Here is a 23,381-nt window from a genome sequence, read left to right as displayed (position 1 = left end):
TTCTACTATGTCCTACAGGGTCGCTATGAATCGGAATTGACTCCACAGCAACGGGTTTTTTAGTTTTTACGAGGATTTATGTAAAATTTTAGCACACTACCTTTAATACAGCACAGTAACCGTCGGCCATATTTATTCTGGTGTACACACGTGCCACTGGATTAGTACGGATGCAGAAGTCTACTGCAGTACACCTTCTCCAGCCAGCTCTCTTTGGGAAACGGAAAGTTTCCCGGCAAAATCCTTTAACATTCTTGGCTCACTCTTGCTCATAGGGCTCCGGTTGCTGCGCCGCATGCGTCCACCAGGGGCCGCTCGAGCTGCCCGATATCATCGCGGTTTCCGGGCGGCGCGCCCGCGCGTGCCCACTCCGTGTTGCGCGCGCCACCGGGTCCCCACAGCCGTCGCCTAGGCCGTCTGCGGATCTCCCGGAGGCGGCTCCTCAAACCAAGCTTCTGTGGCTTGGGTACGGGAGCCCTTTGGGAACAGTCATCTTTCCTCTTCTCTGATCTCTGTTTTGCACTTCTTCGTTCCTGGGCAAGTCTAGAGCGGCAAGTAGTAGCGTCTCCATTGCCCCACTGCCCGAGAAGTAGGAGAAGGCCGAGCCCGGCGGGCAGTTCGGGCTGACAGGGCCCGGGCCAGGCGAGACGCCGCCGCTGCCCGGATGTTGCGATGGTTGATCGGGGGAGGCCGAGAACCTCCGGGCCTGGCCGAGGTAAACCCGCGGGAGGACCGTGCCTCCACCCGCAGAGGCCGAGCTTGCCCGAGCGATGGTGTTCGCTTGAGCCAGCTCGGGGTTTGGAGCGCGGGGACTCGGGCGGGGCGGGGCGGGGCGGGGCGGGGACGCCCAGCGTTCTGCCCCGTGGCCGGGCGAGGGGCGGGGTCTGTGCCAGGGCTTCTCTTTCGCGAGCTGTTCGGTGCTTCTTGGTCCCTCCCAAGTACTCGGACTTAGATATTCGTGTTCGTAGAGCTGAGGTAACCGAAGTTGGTGTGGTTCAGCGACTGGCCCAAGGACGCTCTGCTAGTAATCAGTCGGGTTGGGACTTCTAAGAACGTAAATCTTCTGGCTGCTTAAACCAGCCCTTTTAAACTTGAAAAAGTATCCCGACTTAACCAGACGTGAACGAGCGGTGATTACGATTTTCCACTTTTGGTTTTTTTGAATTCGTGCCTCTTTCCGACATTAACTGATGATTGCTCATGAAATATAAAATTAATTTGATCATTTATCCAAGAACAAAAAAGAAGGATATAATTATTTTAAACAAAATAATAATTTGCTTCAAAGTAAAGAAAGTGATTTTCTAATTAACTGGTATTTTTGGTTCCGTAGTCACACTTTCCTCATGGGCTTGAATAATTGAATAGTCTGTGTAATAAGGTTTACATTTGAAGTGATGAGAAGAAAAACTTTTTTTTTTTTTGCGGTGTTGAGGTCTGGAATTTATTTCATATCACACAAAGAATGGAATTTGTGTTGAGTTCCATTTCTCTTAGAAAATACTTGTTTCCATTTAAACTGGGGTTGTTGTAAGCAGCCTTACTTCTCAGTTTTAACTTCCTCATATCTTTGCAGTTGAGATTTATGGTCTGTATAAAAACGAAGTTTTTCTTTTTTCAGATTAGGTGGAAACTTCCGATTATGGAAAAATCGTGGGTAATTGAATAGTCTGTATATGCTATTTATGACAATTGTGTATTAACCTGGTTATTTGATTAGTCCTATAATTTCATTAACCGATTCAGTCGTTCTTCTCAAGCTTTCTTTCATTTGGGGGAATCAGTTTTATATACTAAAGGAAGTCTCCGGGTCACGAACATCCGACTTAGGAACAACTGGTGTTTAACGGAGTGCCGTAAAGCCTATTATATTAAAAATTTGAGTTAAATACACTGGTTTGTAATAACGAACAGAAGTACTACTTTGTGACCCTCATGAAAGTATTAAGTGTTTCTTAGGTGTTTTATATGCATAGAAAGGTAAAATATATACATTTGACTGACAGTAAATAAGAACCATATGTACCTGTTCTGGCTTACCTACAAATTTGACTTAAAGACAGGTTTAGGAACAGATCTCCTTGGTAACCTGGGGACGGCTGTAGTTTCCAGATTTCTCACTTTTGTCTTTCTCATCAAAACTTCTTTAGAAGGGAGACAGGAGATAGATAAATTACTGCTTTGTGGTGAATTTTTTTTTTTGAAAACGTTTATGCATGCTAATTTGTACATTTCTTTATGTAAAAGTACTTAAGAGTACTTTAGTTGCTATGAATTTGTACATTATTAAAATTTATAGTTTTTCCTAATTTGCAAGAACTTTGTGTCCAGGCTTCTAGTAGTATCTGGAAACATTTTTGATTGTCCCGACTTGGGGGAAAAGGGTGTGCTACTGGCATCTAGTGTGTCGAGTCCAGGGATACTGCTAAACATCCTACAATGCACAGAACTGCCCCCATCAAGAAAGAATTATCTGGTCCAAAATGTGACTAATGTCAAGTTGAGAAACACTGGTTTAGAGGCTAATAACACAGGTTTTAACATGAGCTTGTACTGGATTTGACTCGTCAAATGGGGTTAATAGGACCTATCTACAGAATGACTGAGTTAGATGTGCGTATTAATTAGCATAGTGTCAGCACGTGACTTGCCACGTAATACTATGTAAATGTTAGCAATTTTCTTTATAAACATTATTATCCAGAGTTGAGTTCATTGACTCTAAATGATTTCATTCCTTTCTTTTATTCAGCAAATGTGTATTGAGTACCTATAATGGGCTAAGCACTGTTTTAGCCCTTATTATATATTATGCCTTTGACCTGCAGGTTTAATTGAGAAACACCCATTCTGAAGTATTGGATTGGCCCATGTAATTTTTTTTTTTAAAGTCATATGTTTTATTGATGTACGATTTGCATGCAGTAGAATTCAGCCTTTTTTTAACGTTTATTGTGACTTGAAAAACTAAGATTTAAGGTGTGGATTTATGGTAAGAGAAATGTTTTATGTGGAATTGACAGTCATTTAGTTTATATTAGGGGAAATATTATGTAGCGTTAGAACATGAAGGAACCCTGGTGGTGAAGTGGTTAAGCGCTTGGCTGCTAATCCTACTTTGGCTGAAATTACATGTAAATGAGACCTGGTTGTGCAGTGGTTAAAGTGCTTGGCTTCTAACAAACCCACCAGCTGTTCTGCGGGAGAAAGACGCAGCAGCCTGCTTCCGTAAAGATTTATAGCCTTGGGAGCCCCATGCGGCAGTTCTACTCTGTCCTACAGGGCTGCTATGAGTTGGAATTGACACTGTGGTAGCAGGTTTTTTTTTTTTTTTTCAAGGTAGAACACGCTATCTTACAGCTTTTTAAATTTTGTATTCTTAAATGTATATCAGGCAGTTATAGTCCAACATGATCTTTTATCATAACTTTCTTTCTCTTTTTGTTTTTGCTTATTTTCTTCCTATACAAGAAATCTCCTTTACAGACAGTAGGTGAAGAACAAACCCAGAACCCCTACACTGAACTGATTGTACTGAAAGCTCATCATGATATCGTACGATTTCTGGTACAGTTAGATCACTATAGGTAAGAAACTCCAGTTGTCTAATTGACTATTGCTTGAAAAGAGTTTTTAAGAAATTTTATATTAAAAACAAAGAACTGCAAAATTATCTTTTCTAAGAATTTCAAAACTCTCATCAGTAGTAACATTTAGTGGAAATTGACCTCTGCATCTTCATGAAATATGTATCTGAAGTCTTTTTTGCCTGAAGTTAAGGTGTCATGTCTGTTGATTTGGGTGTTTTTTGCTTGTTTCAGGATTTTTTTTTTTTTTTTAATTCTCAAATATTCTTGTTTAGAAGAAATATATGACTTCAAAATTTAGATGGAGGTTATAACCGTATATTAAGTTGAGCCAGAATTTGAGAAACAAATACGGTAAATGTTTAGATACATCAGGTACCTACCAGGATATGTGTTGTTTTGACTGGAAGGCAAGGTAAAGTTTAATCTGAATTTTTTGTTATTGATGAAACCGCTGTGAAATGTACGTTATTCTGTACTTCCCTTGCCAACGTTGTGTAATATTGTGCTTAATATATTTGCCAATAGAGGTAAAGATGTACAGGTCTTAGGCTGTAGACTTAAGGTAACCCTTGTTCAACTGTATACTTACCGTTTGTAGCATGTATCACAATGACAATTACATAATTAATTATGTGATTATTTACTATTTGTCTTCCTCTCTGGAATGTAAGTTTTATGAAGGTATGGGACTTCTTTCTCTTACATCTTATCAGATTCTTCTTGGTACCTTGGGCAGTGCCTTGCATATTTGTTGTTGTATGCAGTCAAGTGGATTGCAGCTCAGTGATTTTACGTGACAGAGTAGAACTGCCCCATAGGATTTCCTAGGCCGTAATCTTTATGGGAGCAGATTGCCAGGTCTTTTCTCCCGTGGAGCTACTGGTGGGTTCAAACCACCCGCCTTTCAGTTAGTAGCCGAGTACTTAACCATTGTACAACCAGAGCTCCCTGCCTTGTATATAGTAAGAATTAATAGGTAGTTGTTAAAGGAATGAATGATTCCCCAGACTAGTAAGTATACTATGCATGTTGCATGCTGTCCTCACTTCTGTTGTGCCTACCAGTTCTCACTGTCATCTCTAATTTTCCCTTTTACCTTTGCTACTGTCTTTTTTTTTTTCTCCTTTCCATTTTTAACTCCATGGGTGACTGCTACTGTTACTATTCCTAATCCTGATCACCACTTTGGATATCTGTTAACCTTGTTTTCTTTCTACTTTTTCATTTTTGTAGGGCCCCCTCCCGGGTAAGCATCAAAGAATGTTTCTTTTTTTATTTATTGTGCTTTAGGTGAAAGTTTACAAATCAAGTCAGTCTCATACAAAAATTATACACACTTTGCTGTGTACTCCTAGCTGCTGTCCTCTTAATGAGACAGCACATTCCTCCTCTCCACACTGTATTCCCTATGTCCATTCAGCTAGCTCCTGTCCCCCTCTTCCTTCTCATCTCGCCACCAGACCGGAGTTGCCCACATAGTCTCAAGTGTCTACTTGAGCCAAGAAGCTCATTCCTTACCAGTATCATTGTCTGTTTTATAGTCCAGGCCAATCCCTATCTGTAGAGTTGGTTTCGGGAATGATTCCAATCTTGGGCTAACAAAGGGTCCAGGGACCACGACCATTAGGGTCCCTCTGGTCTCAGACCGTTAAGCCTGGTCTTTTTATGAGAATTTGAGATCTGCATCCCACTGTTCTGCTCCATCAGGAATTCTCTGTTGTGTTCCCTGTCAGGGCAGTGATCGGTGGTAGCCGGGCACTGTCTAGTTCTTCCAGTCTCAGGCTGATGTTCTCTTTGGTTTATGTGGCCTTTTCTTTCTCCTGGGCTCATCTTTACTATATGTCTTTGATGTTCTTAGTTTTTTGCTCCAGGTAGGTTGAAACCAATTTATGCATCTTAGATGGCCACTTGCTAGCCTTTAAGACCCCAGATGCCTCTCACCAAAGTGGGATGCAGAATGTTTTCTTAATACATTTTGTTATGCCAATTGACCTAGATATCCCCTGAAACCATGGTCCCCAGACCCCTGTCCCTGCTACTTTGGCCTTTGAAGCGTTTGGTTGTATTCAGGAAACTTCTTTGCTTTTGGTTTAGTCCAGTTGTACTGACTATACCTGTGTTGTGTGTTGCCCTTCCCTTTACCTAAAAAAATTTGTATCTACTATCTAGTTAGTGAATATCCCTCTCCCTCCCTCCCTGCCCTCGTAACCATCAAAGAATATTTTCTTCGGCGTTTAAATTTTATCTAGAGTTCTTATAATAGTGGTCTCATACAGTATTTGTCCTTTTTCTTATGTCTCTGGTCTTCAGTTGCTTTTCCCACGCTTCTCAATTTTCGCTTGAAAAGATTGGCCTCTTATCAGCCTATGAGCACAATTTTCCTGTTGTGATACAAGCCCAACCAAATCACAGCATAAGCATAGTATAACAACATTCAGCCTTTTTGATGATATTAATTGTTGCTATGTACTTTGATACACTCTTATTTATTTATTTAAGTGGTCATTTTTGAGGGGAAATTAAACATTTTTGAATAGGTAGGTTTTGGACAGTTAAAGTTGTCTGTCCCCTGTTTAGCTATAGTTAGCTGCTAGGTTTTAAAAAAAAAAAACAACAGATAATTTCTTATAACATAATTACTAGCACTTGGGCCCTAAAGAATCTTAGGAGTCCTTGGGTGTTGCACACAGTTAACATACATGTCTGTTAACTGGAATTTTGAGTCCACCAATGTGCGCCTTGGAAGAAAGGCCTGCCGATTTACTTCTGAAAAATCAGCCATTGAAAACCCTATAGAGTACAGTTCTACTCTGACACACATGTTGCCATGAGTCAGAGTTGACTTGATGGTAACTGGTACTGGTTTAAGGAATCCTAGAGTTATTTTTTTCTAAGAAAGTTAAATAAAAAATACACTGTATACTTTCAGGATGTAGTCTTTGAATTTTAAATACTGCTGTTAAGTTTCATGTTCATTGCCATCTCTGTGAAATGTTCTCTTGACTATTCTCATTAAATAGTTAGAAGAAGAATCTGCAGACAGTGCTAGCTTGTAGAATAACGGTTGAACAAATGCTGATAGATGCCTGATTACATTTTCCCACAGTGGTACTGTGTACATTTCAGTTGTTCAGTGATACAGTAAATGTTTGGTTAAACAGCAAAAAGCTGTAGATGAGTATGTTAGTTATCTATTGCTCTGTAAAGCATCACTCCAATCTTAGTGGTTTAAAACAACAAGCATTTATTTAGCTCATTATTCTGCAGAATTGCAGTTTGGCTCTGCTCAGCTGGGTAGGTCTTTTTGTCTGGGCCAGGTTCAGCTGCTCGTGGCTAAGTTTACTTTTGCATCTGTGGTCAATTAGTAAATCAGCTGGGTCTGGCTGGTTCACTGCGGCCTAGATCTGTCAGGTGCTTGTTCATGTAGTGATCACAGAGCTCTTTTTACCAGCGAAAGGGCAAGCCCTGATGTACAACCATCTTTCAGATCTCTGCTTATATAATGTTTGTTGCTGTTTTATTGGCCAGAGCAAGTCAGGAGGCAAGCAGCTATTAGTGGGTGGGCAAATAAACTTCACCTCTTGATGGAAGTAGCTACAGAGTACTATTGTGAATGGTGGTGAATATAGGTAGGGAGAATATTTTGCTCTCATCATCATCGTCCCATTGCTGTCGAGTTGATCCTGACCTACAGTGGCCCTATACGACAGAGTAGAAGTGCCCCATAGGGTTTCCAAGGCTGTAATCTTTATGGAAGCAGACTGTCACGTCTTTATCCTGCAGAGCAGGTGTGGGTTCCAGTCACTGACCTTTTGGTTATCAGCTTAACGCTTAACCATTGCTCCACCAGGGCTCTTTGTGCTATCTACCACAGTGAGTCTAAAGGTCTAGAATAGATGGAAAGCTGACTCTTTGGCTTTTGCAATAAAGTGATAATATGGCTACATGAATCCCATTGAATGCTTTGTACTAAAGTAATTATCAAAATTTACAGATAATCAATCCTAGAGAAATAAGAGCCTTTACACGAACAGATAAATGCACACCCATGTTTATTGCAGCACTGTTTACAATAGCAAAAAGATGGAAACAATCAAGGTGCCCATCAACAGACGAATGGATAAATAAATGATGGTATATTCACGCATCGATAAAGAACAGTGATGAATCTGTGAAACATTTCATAACATGGAGGAACCTGGAAGGCATTATGCTGAGTGAAATTAGTCAGTTGCAAAAGGACAAATATTGTATAAGACCACTATCACAAGATCTTGAGAAATAGTTTAAACTGAGAAGAACACATTCTCTTGTGGTTACAAGGGTGGGAGGGAGGGAGGGTGGGAGAGGGATATTTACTAATTAGACAGTAGATAAGAACTACTTTAGGTGAAGGGAAGAGCAACACTCAATACAGGGGAGGTCAGCACAACTGGACTAAACCACAGCAAAGCAGTTTCCTGAATAAACTGAATGCTTAGAAGGTCAGTGAAGCAGGGACAGGGGTTTGGGGACCATGTTTTCAGGGGACATCTAAGTCAATTGGCATAATAAAATCTATTAAGAAAACATTCTGCATACCACTTTGAAGAGTGGCGTCTGGGGTCTTAAACGCTAGCAAGTGGCCATCTAAGAGGCATCAATGAGTCTTAACCCATCTGGATCAAAGGAGAATGAAGAACATCAAGGACACAAGGTAATAACAAGCCCAAGAGACAGAAGGGGCTACATGAACCAGAGATTACATCATCCTGAGACCAGAAGAACTAGATGGTGCCCGGCTACAACCGATGACAACAGAGAACCCCTGAGGTAGGAGAACAGTGGGATGCAGACCCCAAATTCTCAGAAAAAGACCAGACTTAATGGTCTGACTGAGACTAGAAGGACCCCAGAGGTCATGGCTCCCAGACCTTTCTTTTGGCCCACGACAAGAACCATTCCCGAAGCCAACTTGTCAGACATGGATTGGTCTGGACAATGGACTGGAGACGAATGCTGGTTAGGCGTAAGCTACTTGGATCAGGTGGACACTTGAGACTGTGTTGGCATCTCCTCCCTGGAGGGGAGATGGGAGGGTAGAGGACCTTAGAAGCTGGCAAAATGGACATGAAAAGAGAGTAGAAGGAGGGAGCAGGCTGTCTCATGGGAGGGGGAGAGTAATTGGGAATATGTAGCAAGGTGTATATAAGTTTTTATGTGAGAGACTGACTTGATTTGTAAACTTTCACTGAAAGCACAATAAAAATTATTTTAAAATTTTACGTATAATCAGTATGAAGCTTTTCAGTTGGTCGTTTTTCTGTTATATTTGTGTAATATAATTATAGTGGATAAACCTGTAGCATTTTCAATCAGTGTTTTATTTTTTAAAAAAATAATTTGTAGCCTACTATAAAATAATAATCATTCCTCTTAAGAAGGACATAGGAAAATACACAAACTACATATTTATTATAAATAGAAGAGCTCAACATTTTTACTGTTTAATAATTTAAATAGTTTGGAATGATATTTACCATTGCATATATGTACATTATTTGTGCATTGTCAGGTTAGTACAGAAATATCTTTACAATTTAAAAATAAGTTTTGTACTGTTATTCTTTTTATGTTTTTATTTAGTTTTTGTAGGCACTACATTCTGGTTTTTTTTTGTCAGCTGTTGTAATCCAGGTTTCACGCTTCAGGTCTTCAGATAATATCATCTTACTGAGAATTTTGCAGAAGGATTTTCTTGTTTTCTTGGTGGCTCAGCTAAAATCAGTGAGTGGAAAATTTTCTTAGATTGTTTTTTGAAGATACCAAATAAATCCTGTATAACCTAACAGACAGCTGCCTTTTCTTTTCTTCTTTAGTATTTTTTGAACGTGAAGTGAGGGTCATATTGATTGGGAGATCACTAAGGAAAGCTAAGCCTCAGCAAGAGTCTTCCAAAAAATGAACTGTGCTAAAATTGCATGTAATACTCTTAGCATTTGACACATTAAACTAAACTGAGTTCATAACACATTTTAAGAATAGTCTTCTCTGTTGCTCATTTGACCATTCCTTGCTCCTTCAGGAAACAGACAAGGTTATGTAGGATGGTGATCATGACTGGAAAGGAATCAGGTGACCCATGAAGTGCCACACTGGAGAACAAAATGTGCCTCTAGGATGGCTGGAGAAACTGTACATTAACATGAAACTAAATAAACTCAGTGCAGTTTGATAATTTGCTAAAAACAAGCAATATGTTCCATCTTTAAAGAAAATATTCTTTTTTTAGCATAAGGTAGAGAATGCAGGCTACATTTTATATTTTATCAACAAAAACTGTCGTGTAATAAAATAAAGAAGAAAAATGCAATGATAGCAAGTATCAAGGGTGAAAACTTCATATAAACTGTAGTCCAAAAGGCTGTTTTCTGAAGAGTTGACCTGCAGGTCTGTATAACCTGAGGATTCTTTACTGATTTCATTTATAGAAAGAATCTCTACAGTCAAATTATTCACTTTCATGCCCTCACGTGGGAAGTGGTAGGTGAATATCTGTAGGAATATAATTTATTGTCTGCTCTTCCACTCAGAAGTAACCCTGTGTCTGTCTAGTCTACACCCAGAACTTTGTCTTCATGAGCAGCGAGATCATAGAGAGGAGCTTTATAACTTCTTGTATCCCCACAGCTTGACGTAGTTATCTAAAGAACCTAAGATCAGCTGCTGCTCATGGGTAGACCACTTTACTGTTGTGAGCCAGCCTGTATGTGACGTTAGGGACAGCAACACCACAGATCCATCTTTAGTTAGGGGATCCCACAGTCTGATATGCCTACCTGTGCTCCCAGATGCTAAATGTTTACGAAGTAGTGAATAGAAGACATAATTAACTTTATTTCCTGTCAGAGTTGACTTGAGACTGCCAGTTTCAACATCCCACGCTCTAATCTTGTGGCCCCAAAATGCACTGCAGATTTCTTCAGCATCTGACCATAGAACTGAAGAAATTGCTTCCTTGTGGCCAGAGAGGGTCACCATGGGAGTCCTTTTGTTAGTCCTAACTGCTCTGTTTTCTGTTTCTTTCTGGATCGATTTCTGTATTCTTCCTGTTTCATCTTCATTTGTAGGGACTGTAGACCAGATCTTTAGCATGTTATCCCAGGAACTGCAAAATTTAGATCCTGTACTATCAACAGCTATAGAATCCATACTTCCAGCATGACCTATGCAGAAGTGTAGGGCTGTCATTTTGTTTCTCTCTATATTCCACTCCTGTAAGAGAATAGTTGGATCCATAGAGGCACTCAGTAGTAAGCAAGACAAATTACTATTTTTTCCACCCAGGCCACATCTTTTACAACATCTGTATGTCCTACAATTGTCACCGTTGACTTTCCTTCCAAGGATCAGATTCGAGAAGTCTTATCATAAGAGCCAGTCAAGACCCATTTCTCTTCCCCTTTAACTGAACTGATCCAGTCATCGTGGAACATGCGTTGCTCTTGCTGAGGCACAGTGTACTTCTCCATGTACTCTAGTTCCATGACCTCTTCTGGTGAGATGTTTTCCAGTTCCATGTCTTTGACCAAGGGTGTTCGTAGAAACTGGCCCTTGACAAGGAAATCAAACTCCGCATGTTTGTGGAATTCATTTTTGGCCTCTAGCAATTTCAGAGGCTGCAGGGATTGGGAAAGGAACATCATCTACCGCATATTTCTTGTTGTCAGTGTAGAAGTGTGTCTGGAGCTGAACCATAGTGGTGGTCAAGGGGGTAATAGAGAACGGGTGATCTAGTCTCTCGGTGCTACAAAAAGAGGCAGCTCAAAATTAGACTGCACAGAGAAGGAGAAGCTGCACTGAAGAAAATATTCTTAAGCTAAGACTATTCATCCTAACATACTGATATTCAGAAAATAGAAATCAGTAGTCAAGATGATTTAGGTCATCCTCATGCCTGGGTTCTCTGGGAAGAAGATGCTGAAATGGACTTAGGCATACAAAAGGTTTATTAGCGAAAAACACCAAAATGGAGGAAGCAGGACTGGACATGGGAGCTGTTTCAGACCATGATGCGGATCTGACACTCCTTGCCAGCTCAACAAGGAGCTCTGGAGCAAAGAATGCCCTTTAGAGGAGTCTTGTGTTGGGTGGAAATAGCTAGGGTTTTGTACCATTACCTTGCTTAGTCATTGGCTGCGGGTGACCCAGTAACATGCCTCTGACTTCCACCACCTTAGTCCTCGTGGCTTGGGTGCCACCTGAAATAGTATGACTTTGATTTGAAAGCTGAAATGAACCTTAAGTCAACAGCTGGAAGCTATCAGATAACCACGCTCCCCACAGTTGGGCAGCTTTGTCTGTCACACCTCCATAGTTGTAAGTTGCATGAATAAGCTCATGTAGGCCCTGTCTCTGGGCAGCTTTTTAAGAAACTGAAAGTATGACATTGGCTAATCATTCTTTGATGGCTTGAAAAAATTACTGTGGTTTTTAGAGGTGTTAAGATACCTATTCGACGGCATTGGGTAAGATACCTGTATCTGGAAAACTCCTTTTTATTGTGAATTTCAGAAGCCACAGTAGCTTAACAAACCATCCATCTGGCAGTATGTTAAATGTTCAGATTTAGTGTCACATTGGTTTTATTATAATAGGTTTTATTAAAATAAATTTACCTCCCAAAAACCACTTTTCTGTTTTGCACATCCCCTATATGTCTCTCTGGTGAATTGGTTTATTTAATTTTTGTTGTCTTTAGATAATGCCTTGAATCAAGTAAAGAAATAATGACAATATTATCGTGTACATGCTACCTGTTCTCTTTTTTTTATTTCCAATAATTCTTTTGGCTCATATTTCAGAAGTGTTGCTGAATTTTGCTTAGTTGGTTGAGATGTTTTAAGGTTTGAGTGGATGACAGGAGTGAATGGAATGGTAATTGCTGCCTCATGCAGCAGTATATAATCAAATTTGGGGGAAGGAACAGCAAGTGGCTAACATTATCTTCCCATTCTGTCATCTTGGTAGTAAAATTCTGTAATTTTTAGGTAAAAGCAGGCCAGATTGGTCACAAAATACCCTTACTAAGCATTCAGAAATTATTGCCTTGAGCATCTTTGAAACGTAGCTTTAAAAATTCATCTAGCAGTTTGAGTACCGATAAGGGTAATAACTGCAGTGGAATGTAACATATCACATATGGTTAAATCCATAAGCTTCATAATGATACTTAAAAAAGAGAACTCACCGGTCACCTTTGAAGAATGCTAGGGAACTGTCTTAGTTACCTAGTGCTGCCACAACAAAAAATATCACACGTGGGTGGCTTTAATGAACAGAAACTTATTGTCTTACAGTTTTGAAGGCTAGAAGTCCAAATCGGGGCATCGGCTGTAGGGAAGGGTCCTTCCTCCTCAGTAGTCCTAGGTGTTCTTGGCCTTCCTTGGCTTGTAGACCATTCTTCACATGGTCTCTTCCCCCATGTGTGCATTTCTCTGTGTCTGTATTCTCCTTTGTAAGACACTAGTCAGAAGGGATTAGGTGTAAGACCTGCAGTACTCTGGCATGACCTCATTAACATAACAAAAGATACCCCTATTTCTTACCAGAGTCATATTTACAAGTACAGGGGTTAGGACTTTGACATACCTGTCCGGGGGTTACAATTCAATCTATAATAAGAACTAACTATTTTGAAAATCGATAAATATATATGGGGCAAACTCAAGATCTATACTGCCTTATAAAAGTTGTACCTTGAGATCACTAATAGTTGATGAGAGGAAATTTCTTTATAGAAGAATTCAAGCTAGAAAGAATGATAGAATTGGAATATTTTAATTTTCTAACCTCTAATGGAGCCCTGGTGGCAAAGTGGTTAAGAACTACAGCTGATAACCAAAAGGTCAGCAGTCCATATCCACCAGCCGCTCCTTGGAAGCCCTGTGGAGCAGTTCTGTTCTGTCGTATAGGGTTGCTATGAGTCGTAATCGAATCGATGGCGGCTCTTTTTTTTTAATGAGGAGCTGAGTTCAGTGGTTAAGTGCTTGGCTGCTAACTGAAAGATCAAACCCACCAGCCACTTCGCAAGAGAAAGATGTAGTAGTCTGCTTCCATAAAGATTACAGCCTTGGAAAACCCATGGGCAGTTCTGCTGTGTCCTACAGAGTTGCTGTGAGTCAGAATCGATTCAAAGGCAAGGTTTTTTTTTTTTTTTAATGGAATGATGGATTTAGGCAATGATTACCAATGGCCTTTAACACTGCAAAAAGGAAGACTACTAGAAATTTTATGTCTCCTGTGTAGTATACTGTCTATGAAGTGGTCTTAACAAAAAGTCAAGTTTGAATCTTATTAAGTCTTAGGTCCAACTATCAGTTAACCAGAAATAGAGGGGACAGATGTGCATATAAAATTACAATGCAGGAAAGTAGCCAGCAAAATACAGACTGTGGGAGCTCTACAAGACAAGTGACTGTTTTTCAACAAATAAATTGCAAGGAAAAAAATACATAGAGGGGGAAACAATAGATTAAAAGAGACTTTAGAGATATATCAACTGATTATAATACATGAACTGTTACAGATTGAATTATGTCCTCCCAAAATACATGTTGAAGTCCTAATCCTATACTTGTAAATGTGATGTTTGGAAATAGGGGTTTTCTTTTGTTATGTTAATGAAGTCATTACCAGAGTAGGGTGGGTCCTAAACCTAACCTCTTCCGAGTGATGTCTTATAAAGGGGAGTACAGACACGGAGAGACAGACATACCGGGAGACACACCATGTGACAATGGAGGCAGATACATTTATAAGCATCAAAGGAATGCCAAGGATTGCCTGCAGTCACCAGAAACTAGGAGAGGCCCACAGAAGAAATCAAGAGGGCCAAGATCCTGGTTTGGACTTTTATCTTCCAGAACACTGAGAAAATCAATTACTGTTCTTTAAAGCTACTCACTTTATGGTATTTTGTTATGGCTGCCATGCAAAACTAAGACATGGATCCTGTTTCTAACACAGTGGTTTAAAAGTTTATGAGATAATTGGCAAAATTTGAACACTGACTGGATATGTGGTGACATTAAGGAATTAAATGTTATTTTTAGGCATGATCTAAAAGAATTCTTTAGAGGTATATACTAAAATATTTACTGATGAAAATGATAAATGGTGACTGAGATTTGCTTTATAATAATTTACAGAGGGGGAATTGGATGATGAAGCAGTATTGGCCATGAATTGAAATTTATTGAAGATACCGGTTGCCTTCAAGTTGATTCAGACTCATAATGACCGTACATGTGTCAGACTAGAACTGTGCTCTGTAAGGTGTTATTTTTTGTTGTTGTTGTGAAAATATACACAACAAAACATGCAGCAATTTAACAGTTTCTACATGTATGATTTGGTGGCATTGATTACCTTCTTTAAGTGGTATAACCATTCTCACTGTCTTTTTTCCAAATTATCCTACCACTAGGAGCATACATCCAATGTACCCTAAGCTTAAACGCATTCTTTCCCTCTTCCCCACACCCCTGGTAACCACTAATAATTTTGACTTCTATATATTGGCTTTGGAGCCTGGTGGCATGGTGATTGAGAGCTTGGCTGCTAACCAAAAGGTCGGCAGTTTGAATTCACCGGCGACTCCTTGGAAACCCTATGGGGCAATTCTACTGTGTCCTGTGAGTCAGAATCAACTGGACAGCAACAGGTTTGGTTTGTATAGCTCCTTATTTCATATAAGTGAGCTTATACAGTATTTGTCCTTTTGTGACTGACTTAGTTTGCTCAGCATAATGTTTCCTAGATTTATCCATGTTAGGCAGCCACAGAGTGTCTAATGGGTAGTTTTTTGGAAGTAGATTGCCAGGTCTTTCTTCTGAGGCGCTTCTGGGTGGATGTGAACTTCTATTCTTTTGGTTACCTGCCAAGCCCATTAACTGTTTGCACCACCCAGAGACTTGCTGAAGATAGGTGATGGGTACTTATACTGTTCTCTCCAGTTTTGTGTATATTTAAATTCTCAATAATTAAAAGCTAAAACTATATTTCATACAGAGAAAATAAAAATGCTAACTTAATAGGTATTTTTGTTTCAGAATGAAATTCATTTTTTGCTTAGGTAATAGTGTTCTTAAGGGTCAGAGAATCATCCGTCTTACCCTTTGAGAGCAGAATTTACTGAAAGTAGGTGCATGAATCACATAGAGATGAACATATCAGCTTACTAAAATAATAATTGATAGAATGCTAGATTAAAAGATGTAGCTTTGATACACAGCCACAGCGGGCTTCCCAATATTTCTGTCCTGAATTAGGTGGACGTATTCACTGAATTAAAAAAAAAAAAAAAAACATGGAACCAGGGATATCATTGCTGATGTCAGATGGATTCTGGCTAAAAGTAGAGAATACCAGAAAGATGTTTACTTGTGTTTTATTGACTATGCAAAGGCATTCGACTCTGTGGATCATAACAAGTTATGGATAACGTTGCGGAGAATGGGAATTCCGGAACACTTTAATTGTGGTCATGAGGAATCTGTACATGACCAAGAGGCAGTCATTTGAACAGACCAAGGGGATACTGCGTGGTTTAAAGTCAGGAAAGATGTGTGTCAGGGTTGTATCCTTTTGTCATACCTATTCAATCTGTATGCTGAGCAAATAATCCAAGAAGCTGGACTGTATGAAGGAGAACGGGGCATCAGGGTTGGAGGAAGACTCATTAACAACCTGCGTTATGCAGATGACACAGCCTTACTTGCTGAAAGTGAAGAGGACTTGAAGCACTTATTGATGAAGATCAAAGACCACAGCCTTCAGTATGGATTACACCACGACATAAAACAAAAATCCTCACCAGTAGACCAGTAAGCAATATCATGATAAACAGGGAAAAGATGGAAGTTGTCAAGGATTGCATTTTACTTGGATCCATCATCAACACCCATGGAAGCAGCAGTCAAGAAATCAAAGACGCATTGCATTGGGCAAATTGGCTGCAAAAGGCCTCTTTCGGGGTTTAAAAGCAAAGATGGCACGTTGAGGCTAAGGTGCACCAGACGACTCAGGCCGTGGTGTTTTCAGTCACCTCGTATGCACGTGAAAGCTGAACAATGAATAAGGAAGACTATTGAAGAATAGATGCCTTTGAATTGTGTTGGTGAAGAATATTGACTATACCCTGGACTGCCTAAAGAATGAACAAATCTGTCTTGGAAGAAGTACAGCCAGAATGCTTCTTAGAAGCAAGGATGGCGAGACTGTGTCTGACATTCTTTGGACATGTTATCAGGAGGGATCAGTCCCTGGAGGATATCATGCTTGGTAAATTCGAGGGTCAGCGGAAAAGAGGAAGGCCCTCAGGGAGATGGACTGACACAGTGGCTGCAACAGTGGGCTCAAGCATAGCAACAATTGTGAAGATGGTACAGGAGTGGGCAATGTTTTGTTATGTTGTGCATAGCACCACTATGAGTAAAATCGACTTGTCAACACCTAACAACTGCATTTGCTGAATCACTTGTAGAACTGACAGCTGCAAGCCTCCCACTTAGATGTAGGCTTCCCTCAAAAATAAGAGCAGATGAAATGGTTCCTACCTGAACAGGCAGATCCTCAGAGAAAACCCACAAGGGGCTGATCTGAGCTTGCTTGATTGATTTTTCTCAAACATTATTTGGGTACGTGGGGAATAGAAAGGCCAGAGGTGTTTCTCTAGTAGTAGAAGTGTCTTCATGGAAACTTGAGCTCAGGGGAATGGAGGTTTCTCCAAATAGAAGTCACGGGGATATTTTGGTATATTCTAATACTGGAATCAAGTTGACAGTAACTGATTTAATACTTTAAATTTGATGTGTAATTTAGCTTTCTTTTCATGATGGGTAGGAGGAACTGTTTATCATGTATTTTACCTTTGCAAATGACAGTAGGAACTATGGAATCTTCCCACCTTCATTCTGTTTATGAGCTAAAAAAGGACCTTCAAGTTGTCTGTCTGTGAGCTAAAAAGGACCTTCATGTTGTTTGATATTAGAGTTGTGTTAACATTGTACATTTTACTTAATCAAGAAAAAATGATTTTGATGTTCAAGTAGATCTAATTAAATAATCAGCAATGTTAGTATGGCTTCTGAAAATGCTTTGAAGTTTTCTTCAGCTTCTTTTACAAGTCTGTCTGCATACTTCTTTAATTTTCTTCAAGTAATTCTAGTATACGAGATAAGTAGAAATTTATTTTAAATGAAAATTTTGTTATTTTTCAGTTTTGTCTGGTTTCTAGTAGTATTAACAGCATTTTTCCGGCTTTGTCTTAATGGTAAAAAAGTGTCATCTGCATAGCACAGGTTGTTAATGAGTCTTTCTCCAATCCTGATGCCACCCCCTTCTTCATGTAGTCCACCTTTTGCATCCATTTGTTGGAACATCTAAACTGGTATTCTGTCAATTCCTGGAGCCTTGTTTTTCGCCATTCCCTTCATTGCAGCTTGGACTTCTTTCTTTACTATTATCAGTTCTTGATCATATGCTACCTCCTGAAACGGTCAAACATCAATCAGTTCTTCTGGTACACTGACTCTGTGTATTACCTCCAGCTTCTTTTGATGGCTTCCTGGATTGTTTCATATTTTCCCTGTTAGAATCCTTCAAAATTGCAATTTGATGCTTGAATTTTTTCTTCAGTTCTTTCAGCTGGAGAAATGCTGAGTGTGTTCTTCCCCTTTGGTTTTCTAATTCCAACTCTTCGCGCATTTCATTATAATACTTTGCCTCTTCGAACCCCTCTTTGAAATCTTCTGTTCAGCTCTTTTACTTCATTTCTTCCATTCGCTTTAGCTACTGTGTGTTCAAGAGCAACTTTCAGAGCCTCTTCTGACATCCATTTTGCTCTTTCTTTTTAATGACCTCTTTATTCATGTATGATGTCCTTGATGTCATTCCACAACTTGCCTGGTCTTTGGTTATTAGTGTTCTGTGCATCAAAATTGTTTTTCAGATGGTCTCTCAATCCAGGTGGAATATACTGAAGGTCATACTTTGTCTCTCATGGATTTGCTCTAATTTTCTTGAGTTTCAACTTGAACTTGCATGTGAGCAGTTGGTGGTCTGTACCTCATTCGGCCTCTGGCCTTGCTCTGACTGATGATATTGAGCTTCTCCATCATATCTTTCCACATATGTAGTCAATTTGATTCCTGTGTATTCCATCTAGCAAGGTCCACATGTACAGTCACTGTCTATGTTGTTGAAGAAAGGTATTTGCAATGAAGAAGTTGTTGGTCTTAACAAAATTCTATCGCATGATCTCTGGCATCGTTTCTATCACCAAGGCCATGTTTTCCAGTTAACAATACCTCTTCATTTCCAACTTTCACATTCTAATCACCAGTAATTATCAGTGCATCTTGATTGCATGTTTGATCAATTTCCAACTTCAGAAGTTGGTAAAAAATCTTCACTTTCCTTATTTTTTGCCTTACTGGTTGGTTCATAAATTAAAATGATAGCTGTATTAACTGGCCTTCCTTGTAGGGCATATGAATATTATCCTATCATTAACAGCATTGTGCTTCAGGATAGATCCTGAAATGTTCTTTTTGATGATGAATATGATGGCATTCCTTTTCAATTTGTCATTTCTGGCATAGTAAACCATATGATTGTCTGATTCAAAATGGCCAATATAAGGCCTTTGTAGCTCACTAATGCCTAGGGTATCGATCTTTATGTGAACCATTTAATTTTTGATGACTTTCAGTTTTCCTAGATTTATTTTATTAATGCATGTTTGCAACTACTTCATCTCATTTTGAGTTGTGCCACCTCAGCAAATGAAGGTCCCGAAAGCTTGATTCCATCCATGTCATTTAGGTCTACTCAACTTTGAGGGGGCAGTTCTTCCCCAGTCATATTTTGAGTGGCTTCCAACCTGCGGGGCTTGTCTTCCCGCACTGTATCAGACAGTGTTCCTCTGCTATTCATAAGGTTTTTACTGGTCAGTTTTTTGAGAAGTAGACCATTGGGCCCTCCTCCTTAGCCTGTCTTAGCCTGCTGAAACTGTCCACTATAAGGGTGACCCTGCTGGTATTTGAAATACTGGTAGCATAGCTTCCAGCATCACAGCAACACGCAAGCCACCACAGTACAACAAGCTGACAGATGCATGACCATTAACATATAGAGAAAACACGTAATATGAAGGGTAATTACGTAATACTGCAAAATGCACTATAATTACATCAAATCACAAAATGGAGAGCAACCACACAATAATGGAAATCATAGCCAAGCCAAGTTGACACATAACATTAACCATCACAGATAGATAATTATAATTCATGAATAGTCCCTTAGCCCCTTATTAGTTATTTTATGAGCGGTCACAGGGTATAGCAAAGTTATTCTTGTTTGCATCTTAAATCTTCATGTTTCCTTTTTAGAGAAGATAGTAATAAATAATGAAAAGATAAGAATAGAATAAAAGAGAATTGAAAGGCCTGAGTAATCCACAGACTGAGTAATTGACCTCTGAACAATAAAAAATTGGCTGTGACTTTATGCATTACTATTGAGCATTGTTTAGATTTAACTTTTGTTTACTACTGATTGAATTAAAGGTTGAGGTGAAATGCCCTATTTCTCATTTTAAACTCTTAACCATTCAGTCATCTCACATCATGAACTCATGAGATTCAGACATGAAAAAATAATGAGAAGTTAAAAATTAGGGTTAGAAAAAAAAATGTATTTTAAATCTGCAGTCTTCTAAAAGGAGAAAAGCAATTATAAGAGTTTCAAGAATCAATAGAAATTGATGTTCTATACCATAGAAGACTTAATACCTTGAGTCCTGCCCTTGACACTAACACTATACAAATAAAAAGAAATCAATAGGCCCAGAAACATAAACTATTAACAATTTACCTCCAGCAACTGTTTTTGATGCTCAAGGCATTGTTTAGTATCCTGGCTCAGAAAATTAAGTATAAGAAATTAATATTGGTTTAAAATAATTGTCTTTTTATTGTACAGATCTATTATATCTTATATTTTGAAATAAGAATAAATGTTAGCTATGGATTTAAAAATGACTCTTTACTTGTGTGAGGTCCCTGGACAGCATAAATTGTTTACGCTTGACCACTAACATAACGGTTGGTGGTTCAAACCCACCCAGTGGCACCACAGAAGAAAGGCCTGGCGATCTGCTTCTGTAAAGATTACAGTCACGAAAAGTCTATGGAGTAATTCTACTCTGCAGTATGTGGGGTTACCATGAGTTGGAATGAACTCGTTGGCATTGGGTTTGGCTTTTCCTTTTTCTTTATTTGTGAGGTTTCTTGCCAGCTACTTAAGAGGTTTTAAAAGTCTTTTCTATTAAAAAGATCTATAACCCTATGTTATATAATTACTAACAGACTTTCTCAGACCACATTGGACCAATTTCTTATCTCTTTGGTAATCTTAGGTCTAATAGTAGGAGATGTAATCAAAAAGTTTTGAAATGAGCAATGAGTATGAGTACAGGGCAATTGTCAGGCAGTGAAGACAGTAGTTAAGTAGGGGACTTGGAAACAGCATGAGAAATTTGTACTTGAAGCTCGTTTTAGAATGTTAAGACTGGGTTAGTGAAATTGTTATAGATCTCACATGGGGTAAAATCATTAAAACAGTGTTTTCTTGATTTTATAATTCAGTCACTATGATGCATAATCCTGTACAACTGATTATTTCCCTTGATAGTGTTTGTGTCATAGATACCTTTTATTCTACAGAATGTAGATCATTTTATAGTGATTGGGAGGTGAAGAGGGAGTGACAGACTGTAACTGAATTCATAATAGCTCTTTTATTATGCCATGAAACAAGTTTTTCTTTACCTCTTTGCATTTCAGACATTGTCAGTGAAAAAGAAAAACAAACAAAAAAAATATTCCAAACCAATAAAACAGCATTTATATGGGAAGACTAAGGAGCCAAGATGAGCAAAGGAGAGGTCTTGGCATTAAATTAAAAAAAAAAAAAAAATCCACATTGCCATCAAGTTGATTCCAACTCATAGCGACCCTATAGGACAGAGTAGAACTGCCCCATAGGGTTTCCAGGGAGTGCCTGGTAGATTTGAACTGCCAGCCTTTTGGTTAGCAGCGGAACTCTTAACCACTGTGCTACCAGGGTTTCCTGGCATTAAATAATAAAGTTAAAACATGTTTAAAGAGAAAACAGTAGAGATAATGAATTTATCTAAGGACACTGTTATGGATTGACTTGTGTTCCCCCAAAAACTGTTGAAGTCCTAACCCCTGTACCTGTGAATATGATCTGCTTTAGAAACAGGGGTTTTCTTTTTTTCTGTTAATAAGGTGGTACTGAAGTAGGGTGGGTCGTAAACCTAAATCTAATCCCTTCTGAATTAGGGGGGAAGACAAATGCATCTACAAGGCCAGGAATGCCAGGGTAGAAGCTGAAAGAGACAAAGAAGGGACCTTCCCTTATAGCCACACCCTGAATTGAGACTTCTAGCTTCCTGAACCATAATACAGTAAATTTCTATTCTTTAAAGCCACCTGCTTTGTGGTATTTTTTGCTATGGTAGCACTAGGTAACTAAGACAGACATGATATCTCTGTGCCACTCCTGGAATATCAGTTCCTGTTGGTGAATATCAGTTCCTGTAGGGTCGCTATGAGTCGGAATCGACTTGACAGCAACAAGTTTGTTTTGTTTTTTGTTATCGGTGAAGCTGGAGCCCTGGTGGCGCAGTGGTTAAGAGCTCAACTGCTAACCAAAAGGTCAGCAGTGCGAATCCACCAGCTGCTCCTTGGAAACCCTATGGGGCAGTTCTACCCCGTACTATAGGGTTGTTATGAGTCGGAATAGACTCGATGGCAATGGGTTTTGGTTTGGTATTAGTGAAGCCGCTCCTCAGCTTAGTTTGATTTTACTTAAGTCAAGAGTTTCTTAAAATAATAGAATTTTGAAACAACGGAGGGCTTTAAAGATCATCTGTATACATCCCTTATTTTTACATTCCTAGCAGTTTATTAATTGTAACCCTGTCACTGTCTTATCTTTGGATCCTCAGTACCTGGCATAGAACTTAGAAGACATTCTATAAATATTTGGTAAAATAAGTTAAAGAATTTAATGTGTATTAATAAGTCAAATAATAAGTGAAAATATCTTTAATAAAGTCTGATAGTTCTTAATAATCTTAGCAATTAAGTGTCACCAGTTACCTTTTTTTTTATTAAAACCTTTTTTCTCCAACCAGGTTTGCATCTGCTGGTGACGATGGAATTGTAGTTGTGTGGAATGCCCAGGTGTGTATTGATTCTCAGTGGATTGTTCAATAAAGACACCACTGTATAGTTGAGTATTCCTTCATAAACACTAACCAGGAGATGTATCTGTATACCTGTATCCTTATTTGAGGCTAATTAATACTCAAAAATGGATACTTAGGGTGAATCCCTTTAAAATAAGGACTAATATTTCATAACAGAGGGAAATTTTTTGTTAATATGTTGTTCTGAGAAACAAAAAACCAAATTATGAAAATGAAAAATTTAATCTTTTTGAACAAAATTTAGATTTTCAGCAACCATATACTGATTCTTAAAATGAGTTAAATATTGGCTTTATAGGGGGCATAATTTTTTTTCAGAATTTTGTATGACAATAAAATAATCTTCTTATGTGTGCTATAAGTAACAGTATAATAAAAGACTTATTTTAGCAAAAATATTTAAAGGTTCACCAAATTTCTCAAGGGCCTCTCTTCCTTTTCCTTTG

At 38.9% G+C, this 23,381-nt stretch overlaps 1 protein-coding gene and 1 pseudogene across 5 annotated transcripts in view; one reads left to right on the top strand and one right to left on the bottom strand.

Annotated features, from left to right (window-relative positions):
• Positions 1-374: 374 nt before the first annotated feature.
• WDR41 (WD repeat domain 41) overlaps positions 375-23,381 on the top strand; it is a 76,382-nt gene continuing 53,375 nt past the window's right edge. For 4 of the 5 annotated variants that reach the window (XM_010588232.3, XM_064273456.1, XM_064273466.1 and 1 more), the window contains exons 1-3: positions 375-715; positions 3,472-3,587; positions 22,861-22,909. In XM_010588232.3, coding sequence (XP_010586534.2) covers positions 665-715; positions 3,472-3,587; positions 22,861-22,909 — 216 coding nt within the window. In that variant the 5' untranslated portion in view covers positions 375-664. Of the gene's footprint in view, positions 716-881; positions 2,993-3,471; positions 3,588-22,860; positions 22,910-23,381 lie in introns of those variants that run through there. The other variant, XM_064273470.1, reaches the window with a different exon arrangement.
• LOC111749977 (ribosome biogenesis protein WDR12-like) lies at positions 10,023-11,327 on the bottom strand (annotated as a pseudogene).

This window comes from Loxodonta africana, chromosome 2 (genome assembly GCF_030014295.1).
Source record: "Loxodonta africana isolate mLoxAfr1 chromosome 2, mLoxAfr1.hap2, whole genome shotgun sequence".
In the NCBI taxonomy this organism is placed as follows: Eukaryota; Metazoa; Chordata; class Mammalia; order Proboscidea; family Elephantidae; genus Loxodonta; species Loxodonta africana.
Note: the sequence above shows the minus strand (reverse complement) of the source record. Positions and strands in the feature narration are given on the sequence as shown.